The 27,468-nt window shown below is 30.4% G+C and overlaps 4 protein-coding genes across 6 annotated transcripts; 2 read left to right on the plus strand and 2 right to left on the minus strand.

Moving 5' to 3' along the window:
• Window positions 1–6,828, plus strand: LOC127247591 (protein DETOXIFICATION 40-like). The gene is made up of 7 exons (XM_051269513.1): window positions 1–434; window positions 502–1,133; window positions 1,780–1,836; window positions 3,822–4,060; window positions 5,346–5,464; window positions 6,144–6,230; window positions 6,633–6,828. Exons 1-7 carry the CDS (start codon window positions 78–80, stop codon window positions 6,696–6,698), a joined length of 1,557 nt encoding a protein of 518 aa, XP_051125470.1. The 5' UTR covers window positions 1–77; the 3' UTR covers window positions 6,699–6,828.
• Window positions 6,829–13,139: 6,311 nt separating this feature from the next.
• On the plus strand, window positions 13,140–17,879 carry LOC127247702 (transcription factor GTE4-like). Of its 3 annotated transcripts, none has more exons than XM_051269674.1 (6): window positions 13,140–13,551; window positions 13,720–15,149; window positions 15,236–15,269; window positions 15,370–15,480; window positions 15,615–15,683; window positions 17,499–17,879. In XM_051269674.1, the coding sequence occupies exons 2-5, from the start codon at window positions 13,740–13,742 to the stop codon at window positions 15,674–15,676; spliced, it is 1,617 nt and encodes a 538-aa protein (XP_051125631.1). In that variant the 5' UTR covers window positions 13,140–13,551; window positions 13,720–13,739; the 3' UTR covers window positions 15,677–15,683; window positions 17,499–17,879. The 3 variants fall into 3 exon arrangements, with proteins under 3 accessions (XP_051125631.1, XP_051125629.1, XP_051125628.1); XM_051269672.1 differs by lacking the exon at window positions 17,499–17,879 and adding an exon at window positions 16,890–16,933 and having other exon boundaries at window positions 13,141–13,551; window positions 15,370–15,483; XM_051269671.1 differs by having other exon boundaries at window positions 13,142–13,551; window positions 15,370–15,483.
• A 567-nt stretch (window positions 17,880–18,446) lies between these two features.
• LOC127247372 (seed biotin-containing protein SBP65-like) lies at window positions 18,447–19,223 on the minus strand. Its single transcript, XM_051269202.1, has one exon. It carries the CDS (start codon window positions 19,221–19,223, stop codon window positions 18,447–18,449), a length of 777 nt encoding a protein of 258 aa, XP_051125159.1.
• A 1,135-nt stretch (window positions 19,224–20,358) lies between these two features.
• On the minus strand, window positions 20,359–26,875 carry LOC127247712 (protein trichome birefringence-like 39). Its single transcript, XM_051269684.1, has 5 exons — window positions 26,523–26,875; window positions 26,276–26,447; window positions 21,376–21,551; window positions 20,913–21,071; window positions 20,359–20,804 (listed from the first exon to the last, which is right to left on the minus strand). Exons 1-5 carry the CDS (start codon window positions 26,822–26,824, stop codon window positions 20,516–20,518), a joined length of 1,098 nt encoding a protein of 365 aa, XP_051125641.1. The 5' UTR covers window positions 26,825–26,875; the 3' UTR covers window positions 20,359–20,515.
• Window positions 26,876–27,468: the final 593 nt, after the last annotated feature.

The raw sequence follows: 27,468 nt of genomic DNA on the forward strand, positions 1-27,468 counted from the left end.
CTTACTTATCTCTCACAACTTTTGTTTCTGGAAAATAGTAACACCAATTATTAATATATATATCTATAATAGTAACAATGAAGAACAGTACTGCGGCAGCCATGAAAGAACCTCTGCTAGAACCAGACAAGCAGCCATCAAATATCGTCGCAGCGCCGCCGCCGCCGCCGCCGCAGCAGGGCGAGGAGGTCAGCGATGAACTTGAAGAGATACTCACCCACACAACCATGCCGCGGTGGCGCCGCCTCCAGAAAGCCGCCGGAATCGAATTCCGATACCTATCCCGTCTTGCCGCTCCCGCCATCGTCGTCTACCTCCTCAATAACGTCACTTCCATGTCCACTCAAATCTTCTGCGGCCATCTCGGCAACCTCGAGCTCGCAGCTTCTTCCCTCGGCAACAATGGCGTCCAGCTCTTGACCTACGGCCTCATGGTAATTCAATTCAATTAAAAATTAAATTAAAAATTAATAATAATTAATTTAATTTAATTAATTGTAGCTTGGGATGGGCAGCGCCGTCGAAACCCTATGCGGGCAGGCGTACGGCGCCCAGAAATACGACATGCTCGGAATCTATATGCAGAGGTCGACGGTGCTGCTAATGGCGACGGGGATTCCGATGATGCTGATCTACATCTTTTCGAAGCCGATCCTGGTGGCGCTGGGGCAGTCGGAGGAGGTGGCGGCGTCGGCGGCTATGTTTGTGTACGGCCTGATTCCGCAGATCTTCGCGTACGCGGCGAATTTCGCGATCCAGAAGTTTCTGCAGGCGCAGAGCATCGTGAAGCCGAGCGCCTACATATCGGCGGTGACGCTGGTGGCGCACGTGGCGCTCACGTGGGTGGCGTTGTACGTTTTCCGGTGGGGCCTGCTGGGGGCGGCGCTGGTGCTGAGCTTCTCGTGGTGGGTCATAGTGGTGGCGCAATTTGTGTATATCGTGACGTCGGAGCGGTGCCGGGACACATGGCGGGGGTTCAGCTGGCGGGCCTTCTCCGGCCTCTGGAAATTTCTGAAGCTGTCGGCGGCGTCGGCGGTGATGCTCTGCCTTGAGACCTGGTATTTTCAGGTCATCGTCCTCGTCGCCGGTTTGCTGCCCAATCCTGAAATTGCATTGGACGCCCTCGCAGTCTGGTAAAATTCTAAATTTAACCCCTTCTTGTTATTTATATATCCCTCTGTACTTTATTATTATTTTTTTTAATCATTTTCGTCCGATTTTTTTAAAGTATTATTATTATTTTTTATTTTAATAAAAGTAATTATACACTAATATTTTTTTATTTAAATTACAAGTATATCATTATGCATACACTTATTTTTTACATAGTCAAGGATAAAAATGTCAAAATTTCTTATCTTATACATTTTTATTGATTAATAGTAAAATATTATTCTCTCCGTTATCAAAACATATGCTCATTCGATCGGAAACGCATTTTTTTTTTGAAAAAAAAGTAAAAATAAAAATTTTATTTTTAGGATAAAAAAAAGTTAAAAAATATTATTTTTTTATTAAAAAAATAAAAAAATATTTAGATGAGAAATAAAATATCATTTTTTAATCTAGTGTAAAATTTGAAAGGATCCATTTTCAAAAGCAACAAGGATAATAATACCTTCAATCTAAAGGTCAAGATGGCGCAGCGTCATACAGTCGTTACATGTGGACATATTTTAAAATTTGATACTACTATTTATCTATTTATTTATTTTATTTTTTAAATGGACTGATTCTGTTTTAATTAATAATGTAAATTAATAATATGCGTACGGACAGTGGGACGGTTCTCGGATGGGTTTTCATGGTCTCCGTCGGCTTTAATGCTGCCATCAGGTTAGCTTCATTAATTTATTGACCCTCCTAAAATAATTGCATATTTAATTTGAAAATTTTGATTTATTATTACAAAAATATACAAATAATAATAATAATAATTATAATATTATATAGTAATAATAATAATAATACCTCACCAAGTTTTTAGTGCATTTAATTATTATTTTAAAATTTTAAATTACTATTATTTAACTTATACGTTTTTTTTATTAAAAAATATATTATTTTTTATTACATATTATTTAAAATATTATTTAAATAAAAAATTCAAATCAATATAAAAAAAACCTCTTAATTGTTCTTATTTGCTTAAATTAATGTTACAAGTAGAAAGTTAAACGCGGCTATTCAATATGTATATTTGTCAATATATATATATACTAATTTATAAAAAGAAAAATAATATTTTTTCTGTTACTTAATATTTTATTAATTATTGAAAATGCAATGTATTTATAATTTACATAAAAATTAAAAATACTTTCATATTACCTTTTACTAATAAAGATATATATATAGTTTTAGATAAACAGAAAAATAATACTTTCTCCGTCCCGTATACTGTGTCTGCTATACGGTAGATACAGTATTCTAAGAGGAAGAGTGTAATTAGTAGATAATTAAGAATGTATTAGTGAAAATAATTATTTTATAATATAAATAATTATAAATTAAGATTAAGATAACTAATTAGTTTAATTAAAATTTAAAAAAATAAAATTAAAAAATTTAAAATGAGATTAAAGTATGTAATTATTTTCAAAAAAAAAAAAAATGACATGGTATATGGGACAGATAAAAATAAAAATATAGAGATAATATGTGGAACGGAGGGAGTAATTTCCATATATAAATTTCAAGAAATTAAGCTCATCCGTCCAATGGCGTATCCTTACACGGGTTTTCGAAAAAAACAAAACGACTGTGATTGTTCTGTTTAAACTTTGCTTTTTCCCCATTTGATATTTCATATGGGATGTGGATTGTGGGGTTTTAATTTTTTCAAAATATAATATTTTTAAAATTTTTGGTGTCCCGTTTATTGTAACAACGAAAATTTAAAAATCAGTATAATTAATAAATAATTAAAAATATATTAATAAAAATAATTATTGTATAATAAAAATAAATTAAAATTAAAATTAGATTAACCAATTAATTTAATTAAAATTAAAAAATTATAAATTAAAAAATTTAATATGTAATTAAAGTGAGACAGACGGAAATAAAAATGAGAATACAGTAACTAGGACAGAGGAAGTAATATATATATATAAAATCAGCATCATACTGATTTTTCAACTTAGCACACGTTATATGTACAAACATCACATAATATTATTATATACGACACATGTGTATAATAATGGTATGTGTTGTTTTTTTTTTTTTTATAATAACAAGTGTGCTATGTTAGTTTATGTACTGTACTTGTATTATATTAATATATATAATGTGTTGTCTGTAATTATTGTGTGTTGTCGGACAACATATGATGTAAAGACTATAATATGTGTTCATTTTTCACGTGATGTATGTGTATTATATTAGTATATACAGTACGGTGTATTAGTAATACCATGTGTTGTCAAACAACACACTATATACTGTTCGGCACAGTGCTAAATTTTAAATTCAGCATGGTAACCGCCGCCACATATATATATATATATATACTATATTACGTTCGTTTGGCTCTAAAGGTCTCATTTACTTTTTGCGTGTTAATATTTGAATATTAATTATTATATCAAAACGTAGTACAAATTAAGAAAAAATTAGTGTACTAGAAAGATATTTGTACAAAAAAGTATACAAATATAATGATATTTTTAATATTAAATACAACGACATAAAAATAAATGTGACCGGGAAGTTTTTTGTTTTTTTTTTACAAAATATGAGAATACCTAATTTCTTTTATCATTTCTAATCCCCTGTGGTTGTCATAATAATAATAATAATAATGATTACGATTACAGTATAAGGGTTAGCAATGAGGTCGGCGGCGGACACCCGAGGTCGGCGGCGTTCAGCGTGGTGGTGACGACGGCGTCGTCGTTGGTGGTGGCGGTGATATTCGCGGCGGCGACGCTGATATTCCGCCATGAAATAAGCTACATCTTCACGGAGGGTGAAGTGGTTTCAGAGGCTGTCTCAGAGCTCACGCCATTCTTGGCCTGCTCTGTCGTCCTCAACGGAATACAGCCTGTTCTCTCTGGTAATATATACATATACATATCCTTCTTATATATTTATTTTATTTTATTTTTCTTGTCTTCTTTGCATTATTTCTCACAAAACCTCATCCATCATACACGTCAACCCATATCTTTTGTGTCTTGTCTATTATAGATTCTAAATTTGACAAGTAATATAATTAATAAATAATTAAAAAATATATAAAAATAATTATATATTAATTTTTTTTTAAAAAATATAATCAAAGAGGTGTGGGACAAATGAAATAATAATAATAATAAAAATTATGGAACAGAAACAGTACTACTATATAAATAAATAATAAAATATAAAATATACTGTCGCAATCCAAATTATTTATATATTTTATTTTCTTGAGATCTTAAAATTCAAGCCCATAAGTTATTGATTAATTATTATTCATTTCATTGCTTTTGTCACGGAACTAAAGGATATTTTGTTTGGCTTGATTCATATTTTTATAATATACTTCATTATATTAAAATATTATTTACTTTCTTAAAATTATCCATAAAAGTTTGGAGTATTATATTTTTAAAAATAATATATTTTTATCTATAACACAGAGGATGAATATTATAAAAAATAAAAAATAAAAATAAAAATTGAACACCAAAAAATAGCAGGAGTTCACCTTATCACATGTACTATATTTTATTAAGTAATTAATTAATTAATGGATGGTTGGTGACAAGATCTTCGAATCATTAATTGCAAAAAACCAACTTCTCAAATTTCCACCAAACTCCACAATACTTATTAAATTAATTTGTCTTTTTTTTTTTTTTTAATAAAAATAGTGTTACTTTAATAAAAAATATTTTCACATTTTATACAATATTACAAATAATACCATTAAGAAGTAAATATATATATATATATATAGTTTTACAATTCAACTCAAAGGTTTTAGTAGCTTCAATGGTAAATGCATAATTAGTTTATAAAAATTTAAATACAAATAAATATATTTGTTTGTTAGCAAAAATATAGGAATCGTATATTATAAGTGAGTATTGAATGTATATAGATATAAAATCAAACATTTCATTTAGTATTAGGACTTTTCTTCAATAATAATATAGCTATATATTACTATCTATATTTAATTATTTTAGATTGTGCCATTAAAATTTGCAATAATTTACAATAAAACGACTACTTATTGAATTATATGGTGTGTTATTTCGGTATTTTAAAAAAAATTTATTTATATATATTTTGAGTGAAATAGTTATTTGTGCTTTAACGACGACAATGACAATGGATAACTTGATTCAAAGGTGTCGCGGTTGGGTGTGGATGGCAAGCATTTGTGGCGTACGTGAACGTTGGGTGTTACTATGTCATCGGTGTTCCACTCGGCGCTCTCCTCGGCTTCCAATTCAATTTTGGCATTAAGGTAATTAATTTCTTTATTTTTTTCGTATATGTTTGAGAGTAATTTACTTTGTAATTTATGAATGTTCGCAAAAGTAGAGTTGAATTCTCACTACAAGAAAAAATCATTTTTGTAACAATATTTTTTTTGTCTCTAAATCTACTTTTTCCGTTACTAATGACATTAGAGACGGAAATAGGAATGAAATTACGTTAGCTACGTGAACTTTAGGAACGAAATTCTGTTACAAATATATTATTTTTTTGTAGTGTCTTATTGAAGTTTCACCATCATATAAAATAAATAAAAAAAAAAAAAAAATCAATTTTAGACTTGATTTTGTTTACTTATGTTTTCAATCTTGTTTTTGGTTGTTACGCTATTTATGAAATAAAAATCTTAAAAATATTTCATTCAAAAATTAGCTATTTTTAAAACATTAAACCAAAACAATAGAGCATATAAAACATTTCGAAATTTCATTACTCAAAAAATAAAATAAAAAATTAGTGATAGCACTAAATCTTAGTTAAGTTCGTATTCACTTTGGTTAATTCAACTCTTGTATTTCTCAATAAAAATATATTTTATTTGTTCACTTTGACTTTTTTATATTATATTTTAATACGACGTTTTGTAAACAAAATAAATTATTTTTTTTTTATTATAAATTTTAATGATGATATATAATTTGTTGTAGGGAATATGGTTGGGAATGTTGGGAGGCATGCTCATGCAGACCCTAATCTTGATTTGGGTCACTGTTCGAACCGATTGGAATAAAGAGGTATAAATTTAAATCATCTCATCATCCTTTTTAGGAGTGTATTTATGCTATTTGGATAAATATTTAATACGATATAAAAATAAATATTCAATATGATTTTTTTGCATAGAAAATAGATATTAGACGTAATATTTTAAATAAAATATAAATATTTAATGTAATATATATTTTTATATAAATATTAATTTAAAGCTCCCAACAATTACCCGGCCTTAATAACCAAAATACAACTATTAGTCTTGCAATTTTTGGTCGTCGTCGTTATTCTATCCGAAATGTTGTTGCTAGATTTAATTCCTCAGGAATACGATGGCTATATTTGATTATAATAAGCATCGCGGGGCTTATTGGCCGGTGTTTTTCGAGAGATAAGTCTTATAAGTTTGTGTATATAAAATGCAGGTGGAAATTGCAAAGAACAGAATTGATACATGGGCAGATGCAAAAGAGGTGATTGTGTTGGAGTGATTAATTTACAGTTGAATTTATTCTACATAACATGATCGATATCTGTTCGATGCGTCACTCAAACGATGAGGCAAAAGAGCCGAAGCTACTTAGAATAATTCTAAGTAAACAAAAAAAAAAAAAAAAAGAATTGGGAGTCTTGTTTCATTGTTTTAAAATTTGTTACTTTATTTGTGGTTATTTATTGATAATTTTGAAAGTATTTTTTTTTGGGCATTTTCGTTGTTTAATTAAAACTTTTTTTTTAAAATATTTAATAAAATATAATAATATATTTTTATGAAAATAAAAATGTAAAAGATAAAAGAATAGACTAATAAGTGATTTTTACACTCCAAATTCATTCAAATGATTGGCAAAATGCCTTAACAGCTTGTTTGGCTTAGTTTATTTCTATCTTTTATGGCAAAGTAAAATACATGGAAATACAATATTGAAAAATTTGGTGGCTAGAACGATTTTAAATTATGTTGGATTAAGATGTGTGTTTTATTAGTTTAACAAGATTGTTAAAGGCACCGATGAGAATAACGATATAATTTAAAGGCAACGACATTCTCGTGCTATCGGTTGGCTCACTTACCTAATTGGGGACATTTAGGCACTTGATTTGGCATGTTCTTATTACATGTGTTATAACAAAGATTGGTTCTCTTAATACTAACTAGTTAATGATGAAGTTGTTTTGAAAGGAAATTACAACATATCCGATAAGAAAATTTAGGGTGTGTGTGTTCGGTAATGCAATCTGTTCTAAGTCCAATTTTGGGTTTTAAATATTGAGTTCTCTACGGGATTAATTAAATCCCTCGTAACACCCCTCACAATTCTTTTTTCAAGATATAGAACATTAAAAAATGTACTCGCAAAATAGGGAAATATTGTGAGAAATTAGATTTTTCTTGCAAATTCCCTTGCTAAATTAATGAGAAATCATTTTTTTTTTTTTCTCATTTTATGCTTAGCTAGTATAAACTGGATAATATTTCCACGGATTAAATCAGAACTCTAAAATTAAGTGTGATCCTCGTGTTGCAACCAAAAAAAGAAAAAAAAAATGAAGGTAAAAAACCTTAAAAACATATTCCAAACTTTCTTACAAATGTTGTATGCCTAAATTATTTCACGAAACTTTTCATCGGCATTAGGGTTGGTTTGCTTGATGTTTTTTTTTTTTTTTTTTTTACAAATTTTTGTTTAAATAATGAATTGATGTATGATAGATGAAGCAATATATTTTTAGAGAATAGTAAAAAAATGCATAAAACTTTGGGAAAAAAAAATCACTAAAAATAAACAGATCCTAGGTGATATCCATATATAAATTCCAAAACAAAAACAAAAATCCATGAATTCATAACATTAATTTGAACAATATATATATATATATATAATGGTATCATATGGTAGCTAGCAATGTTACCATTAATCAATCTGTCTCTAAATTCATGAGCAGCAACATACATGAATGATGATGAATTAAGAAGCTCATTCATTAGCCGAAAATCTTCCTCGGGATCGAATGATGCTGGGGATCAGGTCCACCTGGTGCCACCCTGTCGTCAAAACTCTGTCCTCTCAACCTCCTCGATGATGCGTACAGCTCTACTCCATCGCGGCTCAAGCCTCTTATACTTTGAAAGTAAGCACTGGTGTCGGCATTTTTAGATGGAATCCGAAGAGCCGAAGCCGAAGCAACTATGTAGCAAGAAAGTTTAAGGACAATGAACAAAGATATAATAAATCTTGCACAAGCCATTTTTCTTGCTAACTGGTGTAGAATAGTTTTTAAAACTACATGGTAGATTTTAAAGATTAGAATCAGATGAACACTGATATATATATATATATAATAGGCAAAATCATATATAATTTAATCATTTTTCGTGTTTTAGAAAATATTAAATAAAAATTCCTAAAAATAGATTTTGTACAATATTTTTTAAAATAAAAGAAAATTTCACATAGTTACCAAATTATGAAGAAGAATAGAGAAACTTTTCAAAATACAATTGAGTTATGAACAATTTTGTCTTAATAATATGAGCGGTAAGTTAAACAGTGTTAATGGTTGCATGGATAAGGATGTGTGTTTGTTGGTCCCTTTTTGTTTTATGGATAGGTTTGAGAAATAAGGGGGACAGTTCATAGTGGACTTAAACGTGGTTTCATACATCTATATCTATATGTACACAGTTTTTTGAAGGCCAGAAGCAATAGATTAGATTTCTGTCTTGTCAAGAAAGTATTTCTTTTGAGTAGTTTAGGAATTTTTTGATTTAAGTTTAAATTAAAATAATGTTCGATAATATATTTTTGTTAAAAAAACAAAAAATATATATATTTTTTTTACAGATAAATACAGAATTCAAATAGTAAAATACCCAAGATTTGAATAAATTAAAAAGAAACAGAGATGGGCTTAAAAATACATTGATTTGCACGAAGTCAGGGAGTGTATTTGGTTTGTATCTATCTTACATGTATACACATTGGCCGGAAAATTTAATTTGATTTCGAATAATAAAACTTTTAATTAAAAAATATTTGATACGATATAAATATGTCATTTTGTACTCTCTTTCCTAACCCTAGTTTTAGAAGATCAATATTTAGAGCAAGTAAAAATAATCAAACCTTGGAAGTGAATAAGAGGCAAAGGTTGTCAAAATATTTTGCAAAATGTTGCATAAATTGACAATGAAAACAAGATTCTATAAGTTCGTAGGGTACAGTGGATCATATCATATCATATCATATATATATATATATAAAAGAGCTCAAGCGTGTATTTCACTTTTTGTAAATTTTTGCAATTTTGTAACGTCAGAATTTTGATATATATATATTTTATATAGTTTTTCATAGTGTTTATAAATGGGGTGAGTAATTACATTTTTCTAAAATTTCATTCTATTTTTCACAATTTTTTTTTTATTTTCTTTTCATATTCTTTCAAATTTTTACAATTGTTTTGATACCTTTGTATTGATTACAGTTTTTTTTTTGTTATTTTCTAAATTGTTTATTTTGGTGTGCTTTTTTTTTTTTGTTTTTTTGCACAGAGCAAAAGTTATAAAGTTGGATCTGAAAAGACTGCCTTCTAAACATAAGAAGTTGTTTGCCGGAGAATTCGCTCGCTTTTATTTCTAAATTTTATTTAGGTTTATTGATTTATTTATATTGCCTAATGATTTCTTTTCACGATGTTATATTTACTGCAGTCAGAGAATTTTTTTTGGACGTTGAAATTGAAAATTTGAATTTATTACTCTTTTTCATTATGTATTTAATTTCTTCCTATAGTAATTTGTTTTCACAACTGATTGTAGCATTTAAGGTAGAGAGAGAGGGATGTTAAAAGAAGAAAAAAGAAACCAGAATAAAAAAAAGAAATGGGAACAAAGAAGAAAAGAAAAGAAAAAATAAATGCAGGTGTTTAGCTATAGAGTTTGGTGGTTTTTTTTATTTGTAATATATAAAAATTATTTTATGTACATTCTTATTAGTAATTCATCATAATTTATATTAAGTTATATGTTATATGTTATTTTTTTATTTTTCATCATAAGAGTTACAATTTTGTTATCAAAGTATTATAATTAAATTATTTGGAGAATTGATTTTATTCGTTAAATTGTAAAAACAAAAATTGATATGTATATAAATAATAATTTTATTTTAATAATCAATCAAGTTCTAAACACATCCAAATATATGTATAACTTATACTCCCTCCGTCCACAAACTAATATCCTACTTTCCTATTTGGGACGTACAACAACTATTGTCATATTTTCTTTTTTAAATACAAATTTTACATTTTTACCTTTATTCATTTATTACTTTTAATCTCTACCGTACGAAGACAAATTTGTCAATCATAACAAAAAGATAATCACCCAAACAACCGTGCAAATATACCTTAGGACAATAGAAATTGGACGGAGGGAGTATATATATTTTTATAATTGATTTTGTTCGTAATAAACTTTATTTTAACATTAAATTATTTTAGTTATATTACATATTTTGTCCAAATATATAAGGTAAATTATAATTTATATTATTAAATATTCATTTGAAGTTTGTAAAATTATTTTTTTACTTTATTTTAAATGATAAATTTTTCTAATATTTTTTTATTGTAAAATATTTAATTATTAATATTTTATAAAAATTTTATTACTCTTAAACTTATTAAAATATTTAAAAATAAAAATAAAAACAATAAAAATTATAATAATAATATATTTTAAAATAACCAACAAACTTTCGTGATTGTATCACAATCTAAATCAACTAAATTTAATATAACCAATAAACCAAATATTTAATACCTTAGTTGGCCGTCGTCCAATCCTTCTACAATTCCACTTCCAACGTCCAATTCTTGAACACCAAATTTATTGCATTGATAAGCTATCTTTATTTCAGAAAAAATAAAAAAATAAAAAATGATTTGATATTATATTTTATAGAAATTTCAGAATTGCATATAATTGGTAATAAAAATAGAAGTTTATAAATAAACATAATACAAAATCGACAGACTTAAATAAAAATTAATTTAATCTAATAGGTATGATTAAATCATAATCTAAACCAATTAAATATGATATAAACAATAAATTAAATATCTAAAGTATTTCAATTTAGTGTGCGACATCAGCATTCATATTGGGATAATTTTCTATATACCCGTTACTCTTTTTATCTTAAATATTTTTATACAATTAAAGTATTTCGTAGATTTTAAAATAAGTCTCATTGTTGTGACCAATTCTCTTATAATTTTCATATACTAATCTATCTCTTGTCAATTTTCTTCTTCTAGGGGTTTGATTTTTGGGTTTGAGATTTTTAAAAAGTAAAAAGTTAGAATTTGAATAGTTATTTGATGCGATATAAATAAGTGTTACATGTGATATTTTGAATGTAAAATTGATTTTTAATATATTAAAAAAAAATAAAAAATAATTATTTGATTTAATATTTTTTGAGAAAAAAATAAATTTGAATAATAAAATTTTATAAAAAACTTACAAAAGAACGCCAATCTGAATTTGTTGCTAATTTTCTACACTAAAAGCATAGTATAAATCTTTTTAAGTGATGGAAGGAGGTCTCGTGTTAGAATTCCGATTCTTAAAAAATCATAAATGTCATGTAGTCCTATAAGAGAGTTAGATTTACGATATTCCTTTGTAAAAATTAGTTAGATTTTTTTTTTAATTTTAAAAGAAATGTAACTAATTTTCATCGGACGGATGGAATAATGTTTTATAAGAAAGAAAATATATATATATATATATTTAAATCAAATCAAATAATAAAATTTAAGAGACTCCAAAAAAAAAAAAATACTTACCAACTTCTTCTCAACTTTAGTTCTACCTTATAAATTTATTTAAAACACAATCGAGAAATAATGGTAGAAGGTTTTTATGTCATAACAAATAGATAACATCATGTCCGTATGCACTGAGAAAAGAATGGGAGAGAACTTTTGCCTATGTTAGAGAAAGGTGTTTTTATTTTGTAAAATAATTTGAAGATATTTTTTTTATATGAAATATAGAGAATTATGTATTAAATTTTTATTTTTTATTTTTAAAAAAACATGTGCAAAAACAAAAAATTAAAATTAAAAAATTAAAAGAAAAAACATATCCGATCTTTCTCCCTAAATTATTGTAATTATATACATATAAATAATATTGCCCCAATTAGAAGGCCAAAAATCAATTAAAAAATTGAATTTTAGTTTTTAAATACAATTACTTTATAAAAAAATAAGTCAAAGTTTAAAATATCAAAATTTTAACACAGTTTCATTTACTAATAAAATACTCTTTCCATTCCAATACAATAGTCTTGTTTACCATTTTTGTCTGTTCTAAAACAATAGTCTCATTTTCATAAATAACCGTATTACTATAAAACTACCATTAATTTTCATTATTATTACACAATTGCCACTACTTTTTACACTAATACACTCACAAGTCTTTTACCTGCATTTTTACTCACTACTAATATAATATCAATATTCTTTAAATTTCGAAAAACGCATAAATCTGAAATACTCCCTCCGTTCCGAAATTAAATATCCATTTGCTTTTTTGCAGGTAGTTTTAGAAATTTTAGTATTATATTGGGATATAGTAGGAATAAAGTAGAAATGACTAAAATAACCTTATTAGTATGTGTGATATAAAGATAATAATATTTGTGTAATATATTGTAAGTTGTAAAGGTATTTGTAATGTTAAATAGACAATACAGTTACTAAAAAGAAATGAATACTTTATTATAGGACAAACTAATATGAAAAAATAGATACTTTGTTATGGGACGGAGGTATAAATCAACTCGGAAGAACAAACCACCCCAAATACCTAAATGTAATTAACAAATGAGGGTAGTCAGCTGCTCGTCTTCATGGTCATAGTTTTCTTGGATAACGTTTATTAACTATTTCTGTGAAAAGGCCGAGGAGAAGCCCAGTAATCGGACAACAGCCCAATTACCACCCTGCGCCGGCGAGTCTTGTTCGCACGCGCCGCCACACGAGCGTCTGAGAAGCACAATCTTCAAGGTCAGAATCCTGTAACGCCCCCGGCCCCTATTGCTTTCAACCATCAGCTGTCGGCCCACAGTCACCGCGATGCAATCCTAGCCGTTCAAAATGCGCGGTGTAATCACGCTTCGTCATCCCGCGTACACTCTCTCCGCCCCCCAAACCCCCCACCCAAACCTCTCCACCACCACTTCAGTGTTTCGACAAGACAAGATAAGAAGAAACAAAGAGTAAAGCAGCTCGCTGGGATGGGGGAGAGAAACGCCCAAGGTATGGCCTCAAAACCCTAATTTAACCTCGCCGCTTCCTTCCAATGGCTGCGGCTGTCTCCGGTTGTAGTAGGAATTCAGAAGCGTTTAGCTAGTAAGGTGTTGTAGTTAGCCTGTGATCTGCAACGTTTTTTTTATTATTATAATTATTTTTTAATAATTTCGTTAGGTTAATTGCATTCTGGGACAATGTTGGGCGGTGGAGACGAAGGCTCAAAAGAGGAGGAGAAGCTGTTGGGGCGTAAGGTGTACAGTAGAAGATCGTTCAAAGGAATTGAGAACAGTAATTTGTCGAAGGAGCAGCCGCCGCTCCCAAATCCTCAAGCTAGGGTTTCTGGTTTTGATCTGGCTTCGGATAATTTCTCTGGACTGGTTGTGAAGGGAGGGTTTCTGCGGCAGGAAGACAAGGTCTGGATAAGCTTGTCAATGAAGTCAAAACACGAGGCATTAGAATTGAAGAGGAAGTTGGAAGGGGAACGTGAGACTGTGAGGAGCGTGATGAGGAAGATTGAGGCAAATGAGAGACAAAAGAAGGGATTTGAAAATCAGGATGGGGATGAGATGCTGCAGCCTCGATCGGTGAAGCAGTTGAATGTGTTGGTGAATGAACACAGCAACATGGGGAATGATAGTGCAGAGAAGGAGAAGAGGACGCCAAAGGCGAACAAGTTGTACCGAAATTCGGAGTTCTTGCTTGGGAAGGATAAGATTCCTGCGTCCGAAAGTAACAAGAAGCTGAAATCGAATGGGAAGAAGGGAGTCGGTAGTGTGCCGCGGACTGATAAATTTCCAAATCAAGTATTGAAAAGTTGTAGTGCACTTTTGGAGAGATTGATGAAGCACAAACATGGTTGGGTTTTTAACATGCCTGTGGATGCGGCCGCGCTTGGTTTGCACGACTATTTTGAGATCATAAAAAAGCCTATGGATCTCAGTACTGTAAAGGATAGATTAACGCGGAATTGGTACAAGACGCCCATGGAATTTGCTGAGGATGTTAGACTTACATTCCGAAATGCCATGACGTATAATCCCAAAGGCCAAGATGTGTATGTGATGGCTGAACAATTGTCGAAAATGTTTGAGGACAAATGGACTCTCATAGAAGCCGAGTACATGCGCGATTTGAAGCTCGATATGGACATTGATGTGGGTTCTCCAGCGCCTCTTCGGAAGTCTTTGCCACAGTCACGGGCTAAGCCAAAGACTATTGATAGATCTGAATCAATGGCTTCATCAATTGCGCCGAAGAGAAAGGTTGCAAGTGTTGCTCAAGGTAGGGCGCCTATCCCGAAGAAGCCAAAGGCAAAAGAACCTAATAAAAGGGACATGACTTATGAAGAAAAGCAGAAACTTAGTATAAATCTGCAAAGCTTACCATCAGAGAAGCTTGAAAGTGTCGTTCAGATTATTAAGAAGAGGAATCCTTTCGTTTCGCAGCAAGATGATGAAATAGAGGTTGACATTGATAGTGTTGATACGGAAACCCTTTGGGAGCTCGATAGGTTCATAACTAATTATAAGAAGAGTTTGAGTAAGAACAAAAGAAAGGCTGAAATAGTTAGTGGATTAACTGCTGGTCCAGAGACCAAGGAAAAGGTAATTTACGGTCGATTCTTTGTTTCCTTAAGTTCATTGTAATTACTATTTTGTTTCCATACCTTATGATGTGGCTTTCTCTGCAGGTTGCAACAGAAACCCCTAAAGAAAGTAGAAAAGGTAATTATCGTTAGAAGGGAAATAACTAATATTTGTTTAAGTCATCCACTACCAATGAAAATTCAATTGAAATTTAAAAAGATGTTTATTTTCTTGACAGATGTAGAGGGAGTTATCTCAACCCCGGTTGACGTAGAAAAGCAGGCGCGTGACAAGAAAAATCAAGGAGCCAGCCAGAGCATCTCTAGCTCTGATTCTGGATCTTCATCCAGTGGTAGTAATAAAATATTCTTTGTTTTCTTGTTTAAATGCAGTTCCTTGACCATTCAAGATGCACGTGGCGTATGATTATTATTGTTATATGAATAGCAAGCTCAGACTTGTAATTATTATTCTTTATTGTAGATTCTGACCATGAAAGTTCCTCTGTTGATGGATCTAATGGTGGACCCTCGCCGAGGAAGTGAAGTTAAGGTAGTGTAACATTCATTTAAAGTATGATGTTTCTAGAAGGAAATCCTGTCTTTCTGTTGTATTTAATGTGGATGTGAATCCAATGTTGTAAAGTTCGGTACTTGATACATTAATTACCTATTCTTTCCGGGGCTTTTAGTAGTTAGGTAGTTTTTGATTTTGACGATTTATTATTTTGACTTGGCACCTGTTTGATCTATTGGAGTTATTGATTTGGTCATAGTGTTTAGGCTAGAAGTGTGACGCTTCGGATCATCACTTGTGTTCACGGACTCGATGGAATTTTTTGATCAGCAAATAATTTACGGAGCATTATCTAATTTGTTGGAAGATTTGTCCTTTTCTTCGTAAAACCTCAGTTAGTTAATGACTTGCCTTTTTTCAACTGACAGTATAATTAATATCAGAAAATCCCTTGATGTTTAAAACAAGAAAATAGATATTCGGCTATTTTCTTGTTTTTAAACTCCCCAATTGCAAACAACAGGGTGATGAATGATAAGAATCCATGTGTGAGCAAGTACCTAAGGGCAACACACCTTTCTTCTTTGTCTTTCTTTATGAAAAAAAGAATTTCAAAAGAAACACTTCTAATTCAAGGCAAAATATGATTGCTTCTTCCCTTTCTCTGAGGATGATCATCACTTTACTCCAGATAATCTTACTTGTTTTGCCTCTTTTCACGTAGTTGCATTGTAATTCTCTTAATTTTGACTATATGCATACATAAATATATATATCCTCTGTTTTTATATTTTCTTCAGTTTTTCAATCACATGTCGAAACTATTTTTTATAATTTGTTAGAACTCCTTAATATTAAATTGTTTAAAACTTAAGCATTTTAGTCATATGCATAACTTATGTTAGATTAGTGCGCTATGGATCTTAAAGTTAAGTTATACTCTGGAATTTATTTTATAATTCTGTGCAATTTTGTGTGAGCTTCTGGAAATAATTTGTTGCATTGTTTCAAAGGACTGGTGAACCATAGTATGCCATCTTCCTTAATTAATATTGGCTTGAAGCTGGTGGACACATGTTTCAGTTGAATATCTTTAATTAGCTCTATATTCACTTGAACTTACTTCGGATACTAAATTTGGAATCTGTCTGGGGTGGGTTAGCTAAACTTATGATTTTCTTGAAGGAATTAGTACATGAAAAAATGCATTTCCTTCTGGAAATAATTTGTTGCATTTCCCAGGTTTGGCCATTCTGGGTGAAATTTGCATATATCAATGATGTTTCTTAGGTATGAACACATTTTCTAACTAGCGTCTCTGGGTTTTCTCCAATTCTCGTACAACAGTTTCCTGGAGCCTTAGAGAAATCACTGATGATCTTTAGCTTGAATATTTCTACCGCACAACTATATCTCTAAGAAAAAGCAATGCTTCTATCATGCTATCATTCGTCATAAAAATAGTTCTGTATACTAGGGGCGATGGTAGACCTAGCTAGTCAAATGTTTGTTTCAAATGCCAAATGAATGCACCAAATGCTTAGTTTCTTACCCTGTTAATTTCTACTAACCCCACCATTGGTTGTTTTATAAAGTCTCTTATTAATATGATGATCCGTTGAAATGGAGTGGAACCTTAGCAATTACATACAATTTTGAAAGATTAGCAAAGTTTTAATGTGTAGAAGCAACACCAACGGCTTAAGCAATGCCAATTATAATAGGAGAGATGATATGAACATTGGTTGATTTGTCATTCTTTTATTCTTGCACAGTTTAAATGGAATAGATTTAATATTTCAGATTCATTGAGTACATGTACTAAACCTTTGTAACACGATTATTTAACAGATCTTGGCGAATGGATGCTTCCAACGGAGGAACAATCTTCATATACAGTCATACACTGTTCGATGGATTGATTGATCGCTTAACAAATTGCAATTCTCAGGTGAATTTGTAAATTTCTTTAGTGGGAGAAAACAGAGGATCGAATTTGGAAACAAAACTGTAAAATATGTGATGATTGCACATGCTAGCTAATCGTGTGTATCTCATAGTTCGGTTGTGTGTACAATTGATGACAAGAAATTGCTTCTTTTTTTTATTTTCATTGCATGTTCTGGACATACAACTGTAGTGCTTAACCTGCAATTTCTGTAAAGTTTCTGTGTAAAGTGTACATTATTCAGATTGTGCTTGAAAGAGAAGCAGCCATTGAAGCTTTCGGTAGTCGCAGTTCAAAGTGTTCCTATGCCTGCAGGTATTTTCTAATTCAATGTTAAGTTATGGTAATATTTTTTTAGATAGACAGACATTTAAGTTCAACGGCATTTATTATTCTTATTCCTATGCATTCCTAGGTTGTCTTGTTTCGACGTTGAACTCTCATTATTTCCCTAGATTGTCTAGTTGCTATTCAGCTATCGCCACTTTATGTTATTTAGTTCCTGCGGAGATACTATCATCTTGCCAGTTCTTGTTGTCGGATTGATCCAACCCTGAATTGAAACAGGTCTAATTGCTCGTAGTCGAGCCCACAAGTTTCAGGAGGAAGTCTTAGAATCATCTCTGTAATATATGTCAAATAAATTGTTATATCGTCGAGGGCCTACTTTATTAATCCGCATAGGGATCGTGTTAGTTTGCCTAAGAAAACTTGAATTTATTGTCCAGAAAGAATGACCGAGTTGGTGAGGTATAGTTTAAGGTAATCGGATCGAATCTTGTTCTACCAAAAAAAAAAAAAAAAAAACACATAAACTAACGGCATACGATTAACTTCGTTGATCATCTTATCTATGCTGTCTTCAAATCTTTCCCATCCTTGTCTGAATTCTCTGTTGCCTTTTCTTCCGCCGCTGTCGCTGTCGCTGTCGTCATTGTTGCCTCCCCGGAGACATTCTTACCGGCGTCGATAGCCGCCTTATCCTTATTATCCTTAGCCGCCACGGCCCTCTCGCCCACATACCCGGCGGCTGCCCTAGTGGCCTCGGCCACCTTCTCGAGAGTGACATGCGCCGTCCCCCACCCTGCCACCACCGCCGCTTCCTTGGCCGCTGCCGCTCTCTGGCCAATATATTCTGCCGCCGCCTTTGTGGTGTCGAGAGTAGTCTCCTTCGCGACCTTTGCCTTCTCGGCGACGTATTCGGCGACTATGTCCTTTGTCTCTATCGCCTTCTCGACCGTGTAATCCTTTGCTACACGGGCCTTCTCCATCGCCGATGCTTGCATTTCTTTGATCACTTCCGTTGAGCTCTGCTGCGCCGATTGTCCCGAGTCGGGATTAGCCTCCGCCGTTGTCGCCGGATTCTGTTTTGCTTCTTCGCCGCCTACTTCGGTGTAAGTGAGTTCCTCTTCGTCGGTCTCTGCTACGCCGCCTTTGTTTTTCGATTCAGATTTGACGTCGAATTGAGGGTCGCCGCCATGTTTGGCTTCTCTGGCGGCCTCCTCCGGGTGCGCAAGAGACTCGAAATGTGTCGTCATATGCGACACTCGATCTTTTTCGACGGGATTGGTTTGTACATTTGTGACGTGATGATCATCATCCTCCCTTCTCAGTTGCTCGGACGCCATTGATGATTGTTGATTCGAAATGCAGAAGAGATAGTCTTGAGGGCTATTTTAATGGCGGAAGAAGAAGAAGATGGACAGGCTTTGCATCATTTTAGGCTATAATTTATGCTCGATAGATTTTGCTGGTGATTATTAAATTTACTAACTTTAGATTCGAAGTATCTATTAAATTGATTTTTTGTGTCGATCTAAAAGTTTGACAATGAATTTTTCTAATAGTAATTAGGGTAAATTATAGAACGCCACTTTTGAAGTAAAAATGCACAAAACACTGTGAGTTTTATTTATTGCGTGAAAGTCCCTGTATTAATATAAAATTTCTACGAAACTCTCATGTCCAAAATTGATGTTCGATTTTAAATAAAGAGACCTAAATTAAAGAAGTTTTATACAAATAAAAAATTTAAAATATTTTAAATAATTTTTAATAAAATAAATAAATAAATAATTGATCAATAATTTATTTTTACAATTTTTGTAAAAATCAAATAACAATTTATCTTAAAAAACTATATAATGAAGGATTATTTATTTATTTATTTTATTAAAAAATATTTAAGATATTTTAAATTTTTTATTTATATAAAACTTGTAATTTATGTTTTATTTAGAATTCAACATCAGTTTTGTACGAAGAAAGTGTTTCGTGCAAATTTTACATTAACACAAGGGGATTTAACGCAATAAATAAAACACAAGGTGTTTTGTGCATTTTTACTGAATCACAAGGGTATTATATAATTTACCCTAGTAATTAACCTGCATATAGAGCTGTTAATAAGCCGATCCGACTCGAATTTTAATTGTTCATGTTCGTTCGTTAATGTTCGCGAACAAGACTTGTGTTTGTTCGTTAAGCTTTCGAGTTTATTTGTAGTGTCTGAGCTCAGCTCGTTAAGAAATTTTATTGTTTGAGCTCGTGTTCGTGTTCGATTCGTTTAGACTTGATTAAGCTCCTTTGAGTTCGTTCGAACTCATTTGTCTCACTTTTTTTTAAATTTCTATATAAATTAAAAAAAAATTAAAATTATTTTATTTATTTATTTTAAATTGATATATTATTTATATATAAATTATAATTTTATATGTATATATAATATTTATAATAAATATATTATTTTAACGAAAGTTCGCGAACAAAACTCGAGTTCGTTCATTTATCAAACAAGAGATCTATCTCTTCTTCGATCATAAATTGAAACAAACAAAGAACATACATACGTACATAGTAATACAACATGATCAAATGAGCTAGTTGTGTCCAAATAATTCAATGTAAAAATTGGATCTTTCTACTTATTGAATAGAGCAGCATAAAGCAAGAGATTCCAAGTATCAGGCAAGCCAGGGAGACACCAATGGCTGCAATCCAAGCCATGGCGACCATAGTAGGTCGGGTGCGCGTCTTTCCGGTATTGCGACAGCGCCGTGATGTCCAACAAATAAACAGGTTTCTTGATCCGGCTTAAAACTTTGTCGACCACCACGTTCGCCAGAGGAATTCCCGCCGGATACTTCAAACCCCAGAATGGTTGCACTTCCCCTTTGCACGAATTTAGTGGCTCGTTCCAATCGCTACCCCTACAATACATTCGTCGCTTTATATTATGACATTTTTTAAAAAAAAAATTCGAAAAGGATAAAGAAATTAGTATGGGTTGATATAGAGGGTTGTAATGGTTAGCTTACTCGTAATGCGTAGGCGAGATTCCTTGGAAAAAGACTCGAGTTTTGGATGGATCGACATTTCGGTTGATCCATCTTGCCCATGTCGTTAAACCTTTGTAGTATGCGATCATTCGGTTCATGTCTTTGTAGAGCTTCCCTCTTTCTTGCAATAAATCCCATCTAATATGTTGCAAGTATATGTGTCAATCCTTATTGTTAAAATTGGGGCACGGATCTCATCCATGCTGATTTGATCGGATCAACATATATTATAAGGTAAATAATATTTATGATATATATAGCTGAATATTCATAATTTATCTTATAAAATATGTTAGATCTAATCAAATCAGCAGTTCAACGTGAGATCTGCGCCCTAAGGAATGAATCAAGAGCTAGAGAATGAGTACTAAGTAATCAATTAATGTAATGAAACACAAAAAATATAGATTGATCGATCGATCGATTAAATTTAACTACGTACGGTTGAGTTCTTCCTGTGTGAGTCCACCAATGCCAAGAGTTAAAGATGAGGATGTCCATTCCCATCCACGAGTTGCCACTTCGGATCGAATCAAGTTTCAATACTCGACCCGCCTTTTGGCTCTCCATGTCCACGAGAAATGGAGTTCGATATAGCAACAGCTTAACTCCATAATCCTGTAGTACACAATAAATATTAAAGATTCAATGTTCGAATAAGTCTAAGAGGCTCACAAAATTGGAAATTCGACATGGATATGGAAATGAAAATCATATACAAAAATAACACTCGGAAACTTGTTGAATTGCCTAAGGATAGAAAGACTTATAGAAGTGGAAATAAGACATTAAACAAGACAAATTACACTAGACGAATTATGTGTGACATACAAGATCCAAAGACGTCAAAAGTTTAAATTCATAACCTAACGGTCATAAGTCCATCGAACACTACCAGACCTGCCTTTACAAGATGACTTTAAGTTTAAATTTAGGTATATTATATATATATGGCGACGACTATGGTACTGAATTTAAAATTCAGTACTGTGCTGAACAACACATCGTGTGCTATTAGACAACACATAATATTACTACAAATAACACCCTGTATATGTTAATATAATACAAATACAATACATGAACAAAACACACATGCTATAGTCTTAACAATACACAATACAACACGTTGTATATGTTAGTATAATACAAATACAGCACATGCTATAGTCTCATACAACACACACAACAGTTGATTTTACCACATGACATACTTGTATACAACACACTTGTTAATTATTAAAAAAATAACACATACCTTTATTATACATAACATATATTTGTATGTAATACTAATGTGTGTTATTTGCATATATGAGTATTTTGATGTGAAAAATCAGCATGGTGCTGATTTAACCGTAACTATCCTCCTGCGCGTGTGTGTATATATATATATTTGTTAATATTATTAAGATTATGTGGCCATTATTTATGTATATATACTATGCCTATAAATGAGTAGACATGATTTTATTATATAACATAATTCTCGTGTGACAATCTACACAAGAGAAGGCTTGTGCCTACCTTCAAGAATTTGTTCACACACGAGAAGATTTCAATGTGTAAGAATTAATATTAATATATTGGATGGGCTTGAAATTGAAGAAGAGAGACACAGTGAGTGGGGTCACGTGCAATGCAATGAATGCCCTGTCTCATTTTCAAAGATGACACAATCATAAACGGATCCCTTTTACATATAATCGATAGATTTCACACCTTCGTTAGTGCTAATTCGTCCTATCTGTCACTTTCTATTTTTTAAAAAATAATTATTCATCTTAATTTTATTTTAAATTTTAACTAAACTAATTAATTATTTTTATTTTAATGTATAATAATTTATACTAAAGATTAATTATTTTTATTAATATATTTTTAATTATTTACTGATTATATTTATTTTAAATTTTTGTATCTACCGTAATCAGGACATCTAACTTGAGAGATGATGGAGATAGTATTATTATTATTATTCCAATAAAATCAAATAAACCAGTTTTTAATTATATGTAATTGATATCCATCCATCAATCATGGAGCGTCATGTGCATCCATAACTTTCTTGATTTTCTCTACCTGACCTGACCTGACCACTTTTTTAGGACAAATATTTTCAAAAATAATAAAAATAAAAACACTAGTGATTATTATTGCCTTATCCTATCCGCCTTTGTAATGATGTAAAATGGAAATAAAGGGAAAAAATTTCGATCAGATATTCTACTGTACTTTACTTTACCAAAATTAATTAATTAATTAATTAATAATAAGCTCGTTGCATAACAACATCGTTTTTCAAATTTGTGTGCATCAGTTTTTGTAAATTTTAGATTACATAAAACCTACTCCATTTTAATTAAGGGGTGTTTGACAAATAGTTTTTTTTTTTTTTAAGAGCTTTTAGCTTATTGAACAGCTTTTACGATCAGTCAAAAAGCTAATTTAGATGTTTGGTAAATTAGCTTTTTGAAATAGTTTTTTGGACCCAAAAAAATTAATTTCTGAAAAACTAATTTACCTAATGTTTTGAAATAATTTTTTCTATAAATTTTTTTTATATATACCCTTAAAAATTTATTATGCATTTTGCACAAATAAATATATTTTAATTATTTATTAATTATATTAGAATATTATATTATATTATAGTTTTACTTTTATAAATTTAAAATAATTAATTTTTATATAAAAATTACTTTAATTGTAAAATATATAAATTTATTAAAATCAACATAAAATAGAAAATATAAATATTAATAATTTATTTTTATATTAAAATTAGATTATATAAATTTTATACTAAAAATAAATTAATAAATTAAATTTATTAAAAACTATAAATATAATGAACTAATCGATAACTAACATAATAAATATATACACGAAAAATTTATTATTTTATATTTTACATCATTTTTAATAGAAAAAACTATTTATATATTTTAATAAAAATATATTATTTTTTTTAAATCTAACTGTAATAAAAATAAATACTTTTATAACTCATTTACAATTTTCAATAACTAATAACAAAAAATTTTAAACATTCTAAACTCAAAAGAACATAATTGAATATATTAGAAACAAAAATAAAATAAAAATATCCTCAATTGTCATTTTACGTATAAACAGCTAATATCAAACAATTATTTTACCAAACATTTTAATATAAACATCTAGTCAAACCAGTTAATTGCCAAACACGCCCTAAATAATTAATTGTTCCTTTTATTATATTCCAGTGTTGTTGTATATAAATTATGTGAATATATTTAAATATCAAATCAAATATTTATTTTTATATAAAAAATAATGTGAAAACAATTAAAACTAAAATGAAGATAGGAGCATTGTTGTTTCATAATAATAATAATTTGGTGGTTTAACGATGAACTCGAATAGTAACGAATTATGTAACAAAAAAAAAAAATTATAATATGATTTTTTATTTCAGAAAATAAAAGCAACTCTAAATCGAAATGGCATTTAAAATTATATGCAATATATATATATATATAAATAATAAATAATTGATACCAAAGTGTAGGTTAGCCAAAAAAAATGTAGAGTTTGGATATAGGATTTTGGACATCCTCACTCTTCATAACATGAAATATAATTTATATCAAATTAAATATTCATTCTAATTTAAAATTTTATTATTTTTAATCTCGAAGCTACACTGAAACAAAAAATTATTCTTCTTCTTATTATTATTATTATTATTATTATGCATCGAGGACAGAAATAATACTAAAAAATGGTCCTATTGGAATATTGAACTTTAAAGCGAGTGAGGGACAGCACGACTACTTAATGTTGCAGCAAAGCAGTAATATAATTTCTACATATATAAAATACAATATAAAATGTTAAATATATATACACAATACTAGTATAAACTAATAGAATGTTGACACAAGTGTTAAAAAAAATAAATTATATATGCACTTTTTTATTTCAAATATATACTCCTCTGTCATTAAAAATTAGGCATATTTGGTTCCATACAAATTTTAATAAAAATATTTGAAAATAATACTCTTTTCGTCCCATTCTAAATAAGAAATCAGGTGCTACATTTAAGTTGGAACAATTTAGAAATAAGATGATGTGACGAAGAGTATATATTTTATTCTTTTATTAAGGTGATATGATGAGATAAAATATAGGATATAAATTAAATATAATTAATTATTTCTTATTTTAAAAATATTGCAGAGTGTTCAAGACATATAAAAAAAAAGAAATATCACAAAGTGTTTGACACAAAAGGAGTAATTTTTTTAAGGTAAAAAAAAAAAAAAAATAGTACTCCCTTTGCCCCATATACCGTATCTGCTACACCATAGACACGGTATTTTAGGAGGGGTATAATTAGTAGATAATTAAGAATGTATTAGTGAAAATAATTATTCTATAATATAAATAATTATAAATTAAGATTAAGATAACTAATTAGTTTAATTAAAATTAAAAAAAATTAAAAAATTTAAAATGAGATTAAAGTGTATAATTATTTTCCAAAAAAGAAAAGTGACATGGTATGTGGTACGGACAGAAATGGCAATATGGACATAATACCTGAGAAGGAGGGAATAATTTTTTACTTCCTATTTTTTTTATAGTAAACCCCAAAAAAAATATATAAATTTAATTAGATGACAGAGGACTAGTAGTCAAACACACAAATTTCCTTATACATATTTTTAGAAATTTGTATAAAATATAAACATTGTAAATATACTCCCTCTGTTCCCAAAAAATATCTTATAAGAGTAGGAGTAGGCACGGAAGTTAAAGAATAATAGTATTTAATTGAAAGTTGGTATAAAATAGAATGTAAAAAATTAAAATATTTTTACTTTTTGAATAATTTTAAAAAGTAGATTAGAGTAATAATTAAGGATAGTTTCATAAAATAAAAATAATTTTATTATAAAGTGGAGACCACGATTACTAAATAAGAAAATAAGATAGGAAGTATAAATTAACAAAGAAATAGGAGTTCGGCCCGGTACGTGCCAGACTGAAGCGGACCCGAACCGGTCGGCCCGTTCGGACAGCGCAATGAAAGAGTTCAAAAAAAAAGTAGCTGAATGAGAAAGATTGCAGAGATACCAATGAATTCACATTTATAACTTTACCTTCTCAAAAGCTGATTAATTAATTAATTATTTAATGGCCATGGATCCAACATGCACCCCACCCCACCCCACCCCACAACAAATGCATGGAACCCGAGGCGACTCCTACTTAATACTTCAATGATCTGATATCTTGTCAATTATTAATAAAAATCAAATAAATAAATGATATGGTACTTGTGTTCTTACCAAGAATGCAATTTCAGAAAGGCCTTGTGTTCTTACGAATGCAGTTCTTGCATTAGGTACCCAAGAATGGATCATACAGCTCAAAGACACCCACATGTTCAAACTCATCGAGTCACCCACGAACATTATCTTCTTCCCCCTAAACTTCTCCAAAAAATACAACCCATTAAACCTGCAAATAAAAAATTAATCTTTAATCAATCAAAGAATATAATTATAATGTGAATTGAATCAATATATCAAGAACCTTGGCAAGTTGCAGGAAAATGGCTGCCATCGATACTTGAGGTACATACGGTCAGGTCGCCGGAACTTGAGGCAATTAAATTCGTCATACATGAAAGGACATTTCGAGTAATCGTACAATGGATACGACCCATCGAAAACCCATTTTCCTCTGAACATGTTGCACCGGCCGCCGCCGCCGCCGCCGGAGGTGGTGGCGCCGGTGGTGTTCAGGAGGTGATGACTTGCCTGGACCGCCGCCGCTGCCGCCGGGAGCAAGAAGGCGGCGGCGGCGAAGAGGGCTTCTAGAAGATGCCGCCTCATATATGTATTTTTTTTTTTTTTTTTGAAAAAGAAAAGGGAAAATGAAATTGAGTTTGGAGTTTGAAACACAGACAAGCTCCAATATATGTGTAATAAATGTTCTGCACCTTACTTACGTATATCAGGGTTGTGTCGGGGAGTCGGGTGGGCCCACGGTATGTACATCAACGGCCAGGATTGTTTTACGTGGCGTGAATCTAACGGCTACAAAAATTAATGGATCTGGTCTGGAGAGGATTGATTTGATTGAATTTGAGCCCAATTAGAGAAACGTAGTGGTTAGAGTAAAAGGCTCTAAGAGAGGGCCCAATTATGTACATGAGTTAAGGGTATAAATTAGTTTGAGAGGAATAATTTCATAATACTAGGATATATTGAAATTTTTTTTTAGTTCTTTCATCTTGCATACTCGCTAATATTTTTTATTTTAATATATCTTATATATTTTATAATATTTTTAAAATAAAAAATAATTACTATATTTTATATCATCACATCAATAAAATAAAAAAAAATACAATTTTTTTTATTTTTTTATTTTTATTTTTTTTTTATCATATCAAATAATTTACATTTTATTCTATCAATTTAAATTCTCGTATCCAAATCAAAATATTACTTCTTATATAAGACAAATGGAGTAC

Source organism: Andrographis paniculata, unplaced genomic scaffold, assembly GCF_009805555.1.
Source record: "Andrographis paniculata isolate CXL003 unplaced genomic scaffold, ASM980555v1 Contig32END, whole genome shotgun sequence".
NCBI classification, from domain to species: Eukaryota; Viridiplantae; Streptophyta; class Magnoliopsida; order Lamiales; family Acanthaceae; genus Andrographis; species Andrographis paniculata.

Coding starts and splice junctions, on each gene's coding strand:
- LOC127247591 (XM_051269513.1), top strand. CDS start 78: ATGAAGAACAGTACTGCGGCAGCCATGAAAGAACCTCTGCTAGAACCA. Junction 435..501: donor TCTTGACCTACGGCCTCATG/GTAATTCAATTC, acceptor AATTAATTGTAG/CTTGGGATGGGCAGCGCCGT. Junction 4,061..5,345: donor AATACAGCCTGTTCTCTCTG/GTAATATATACA, acceptor CTTGATTCAAAG/GTGTCGCGGTTGGGTGTGGA.
- LOC127247702 (XM_051269672.1), top strand. CDS start 13,740: ATGTTGGGCGGTGGAGACGAAGGCTCAAAAGAGGAGGAGAAGCTGTTG. Junction 15,150..15,235: donor GTCCAGAGACCAAGGAAAAG/GTAATTTACGGT, acceptor CTTTCTCTGCAG/GTTGCAACAGAAACCCCTAA. Junction 15,270..15,369: donor CCCTAAAGAAAGTAGAAAAG/GTAATTATCGTT, acceptor TTTTCTTGACAG/ATGTAGAGGGAGTTATCTCA.
- LOC127247372 (XM_051269202.1), bottom strand. CDS start 19,223: ATGGCGTCCGAGCAACTGAGAAGGGAGGATGATGATCATCACGTCACA.
- LOC127247712 (XM_051269684.1), bottom strand. CDS start 26,824: ATGAGGCGGCATCTTCTAGAAGCCCTCTTCGCCGCCGCCGCCTTCTTG. Junction 21,072..21,375: donor CACACAGGAAGAACTCAACC/GTACGTAGTTAA, acceptor GCAACATATTAG/ATGGGATTTATTGCAAGAAA. Junction 20,805..20,912: donor ATCTCGCCTACGCATTACGA/GTAAGCTAACCA, acceptor AATGTATTGTAG/GGGTAGCGATTGGAACGAGC.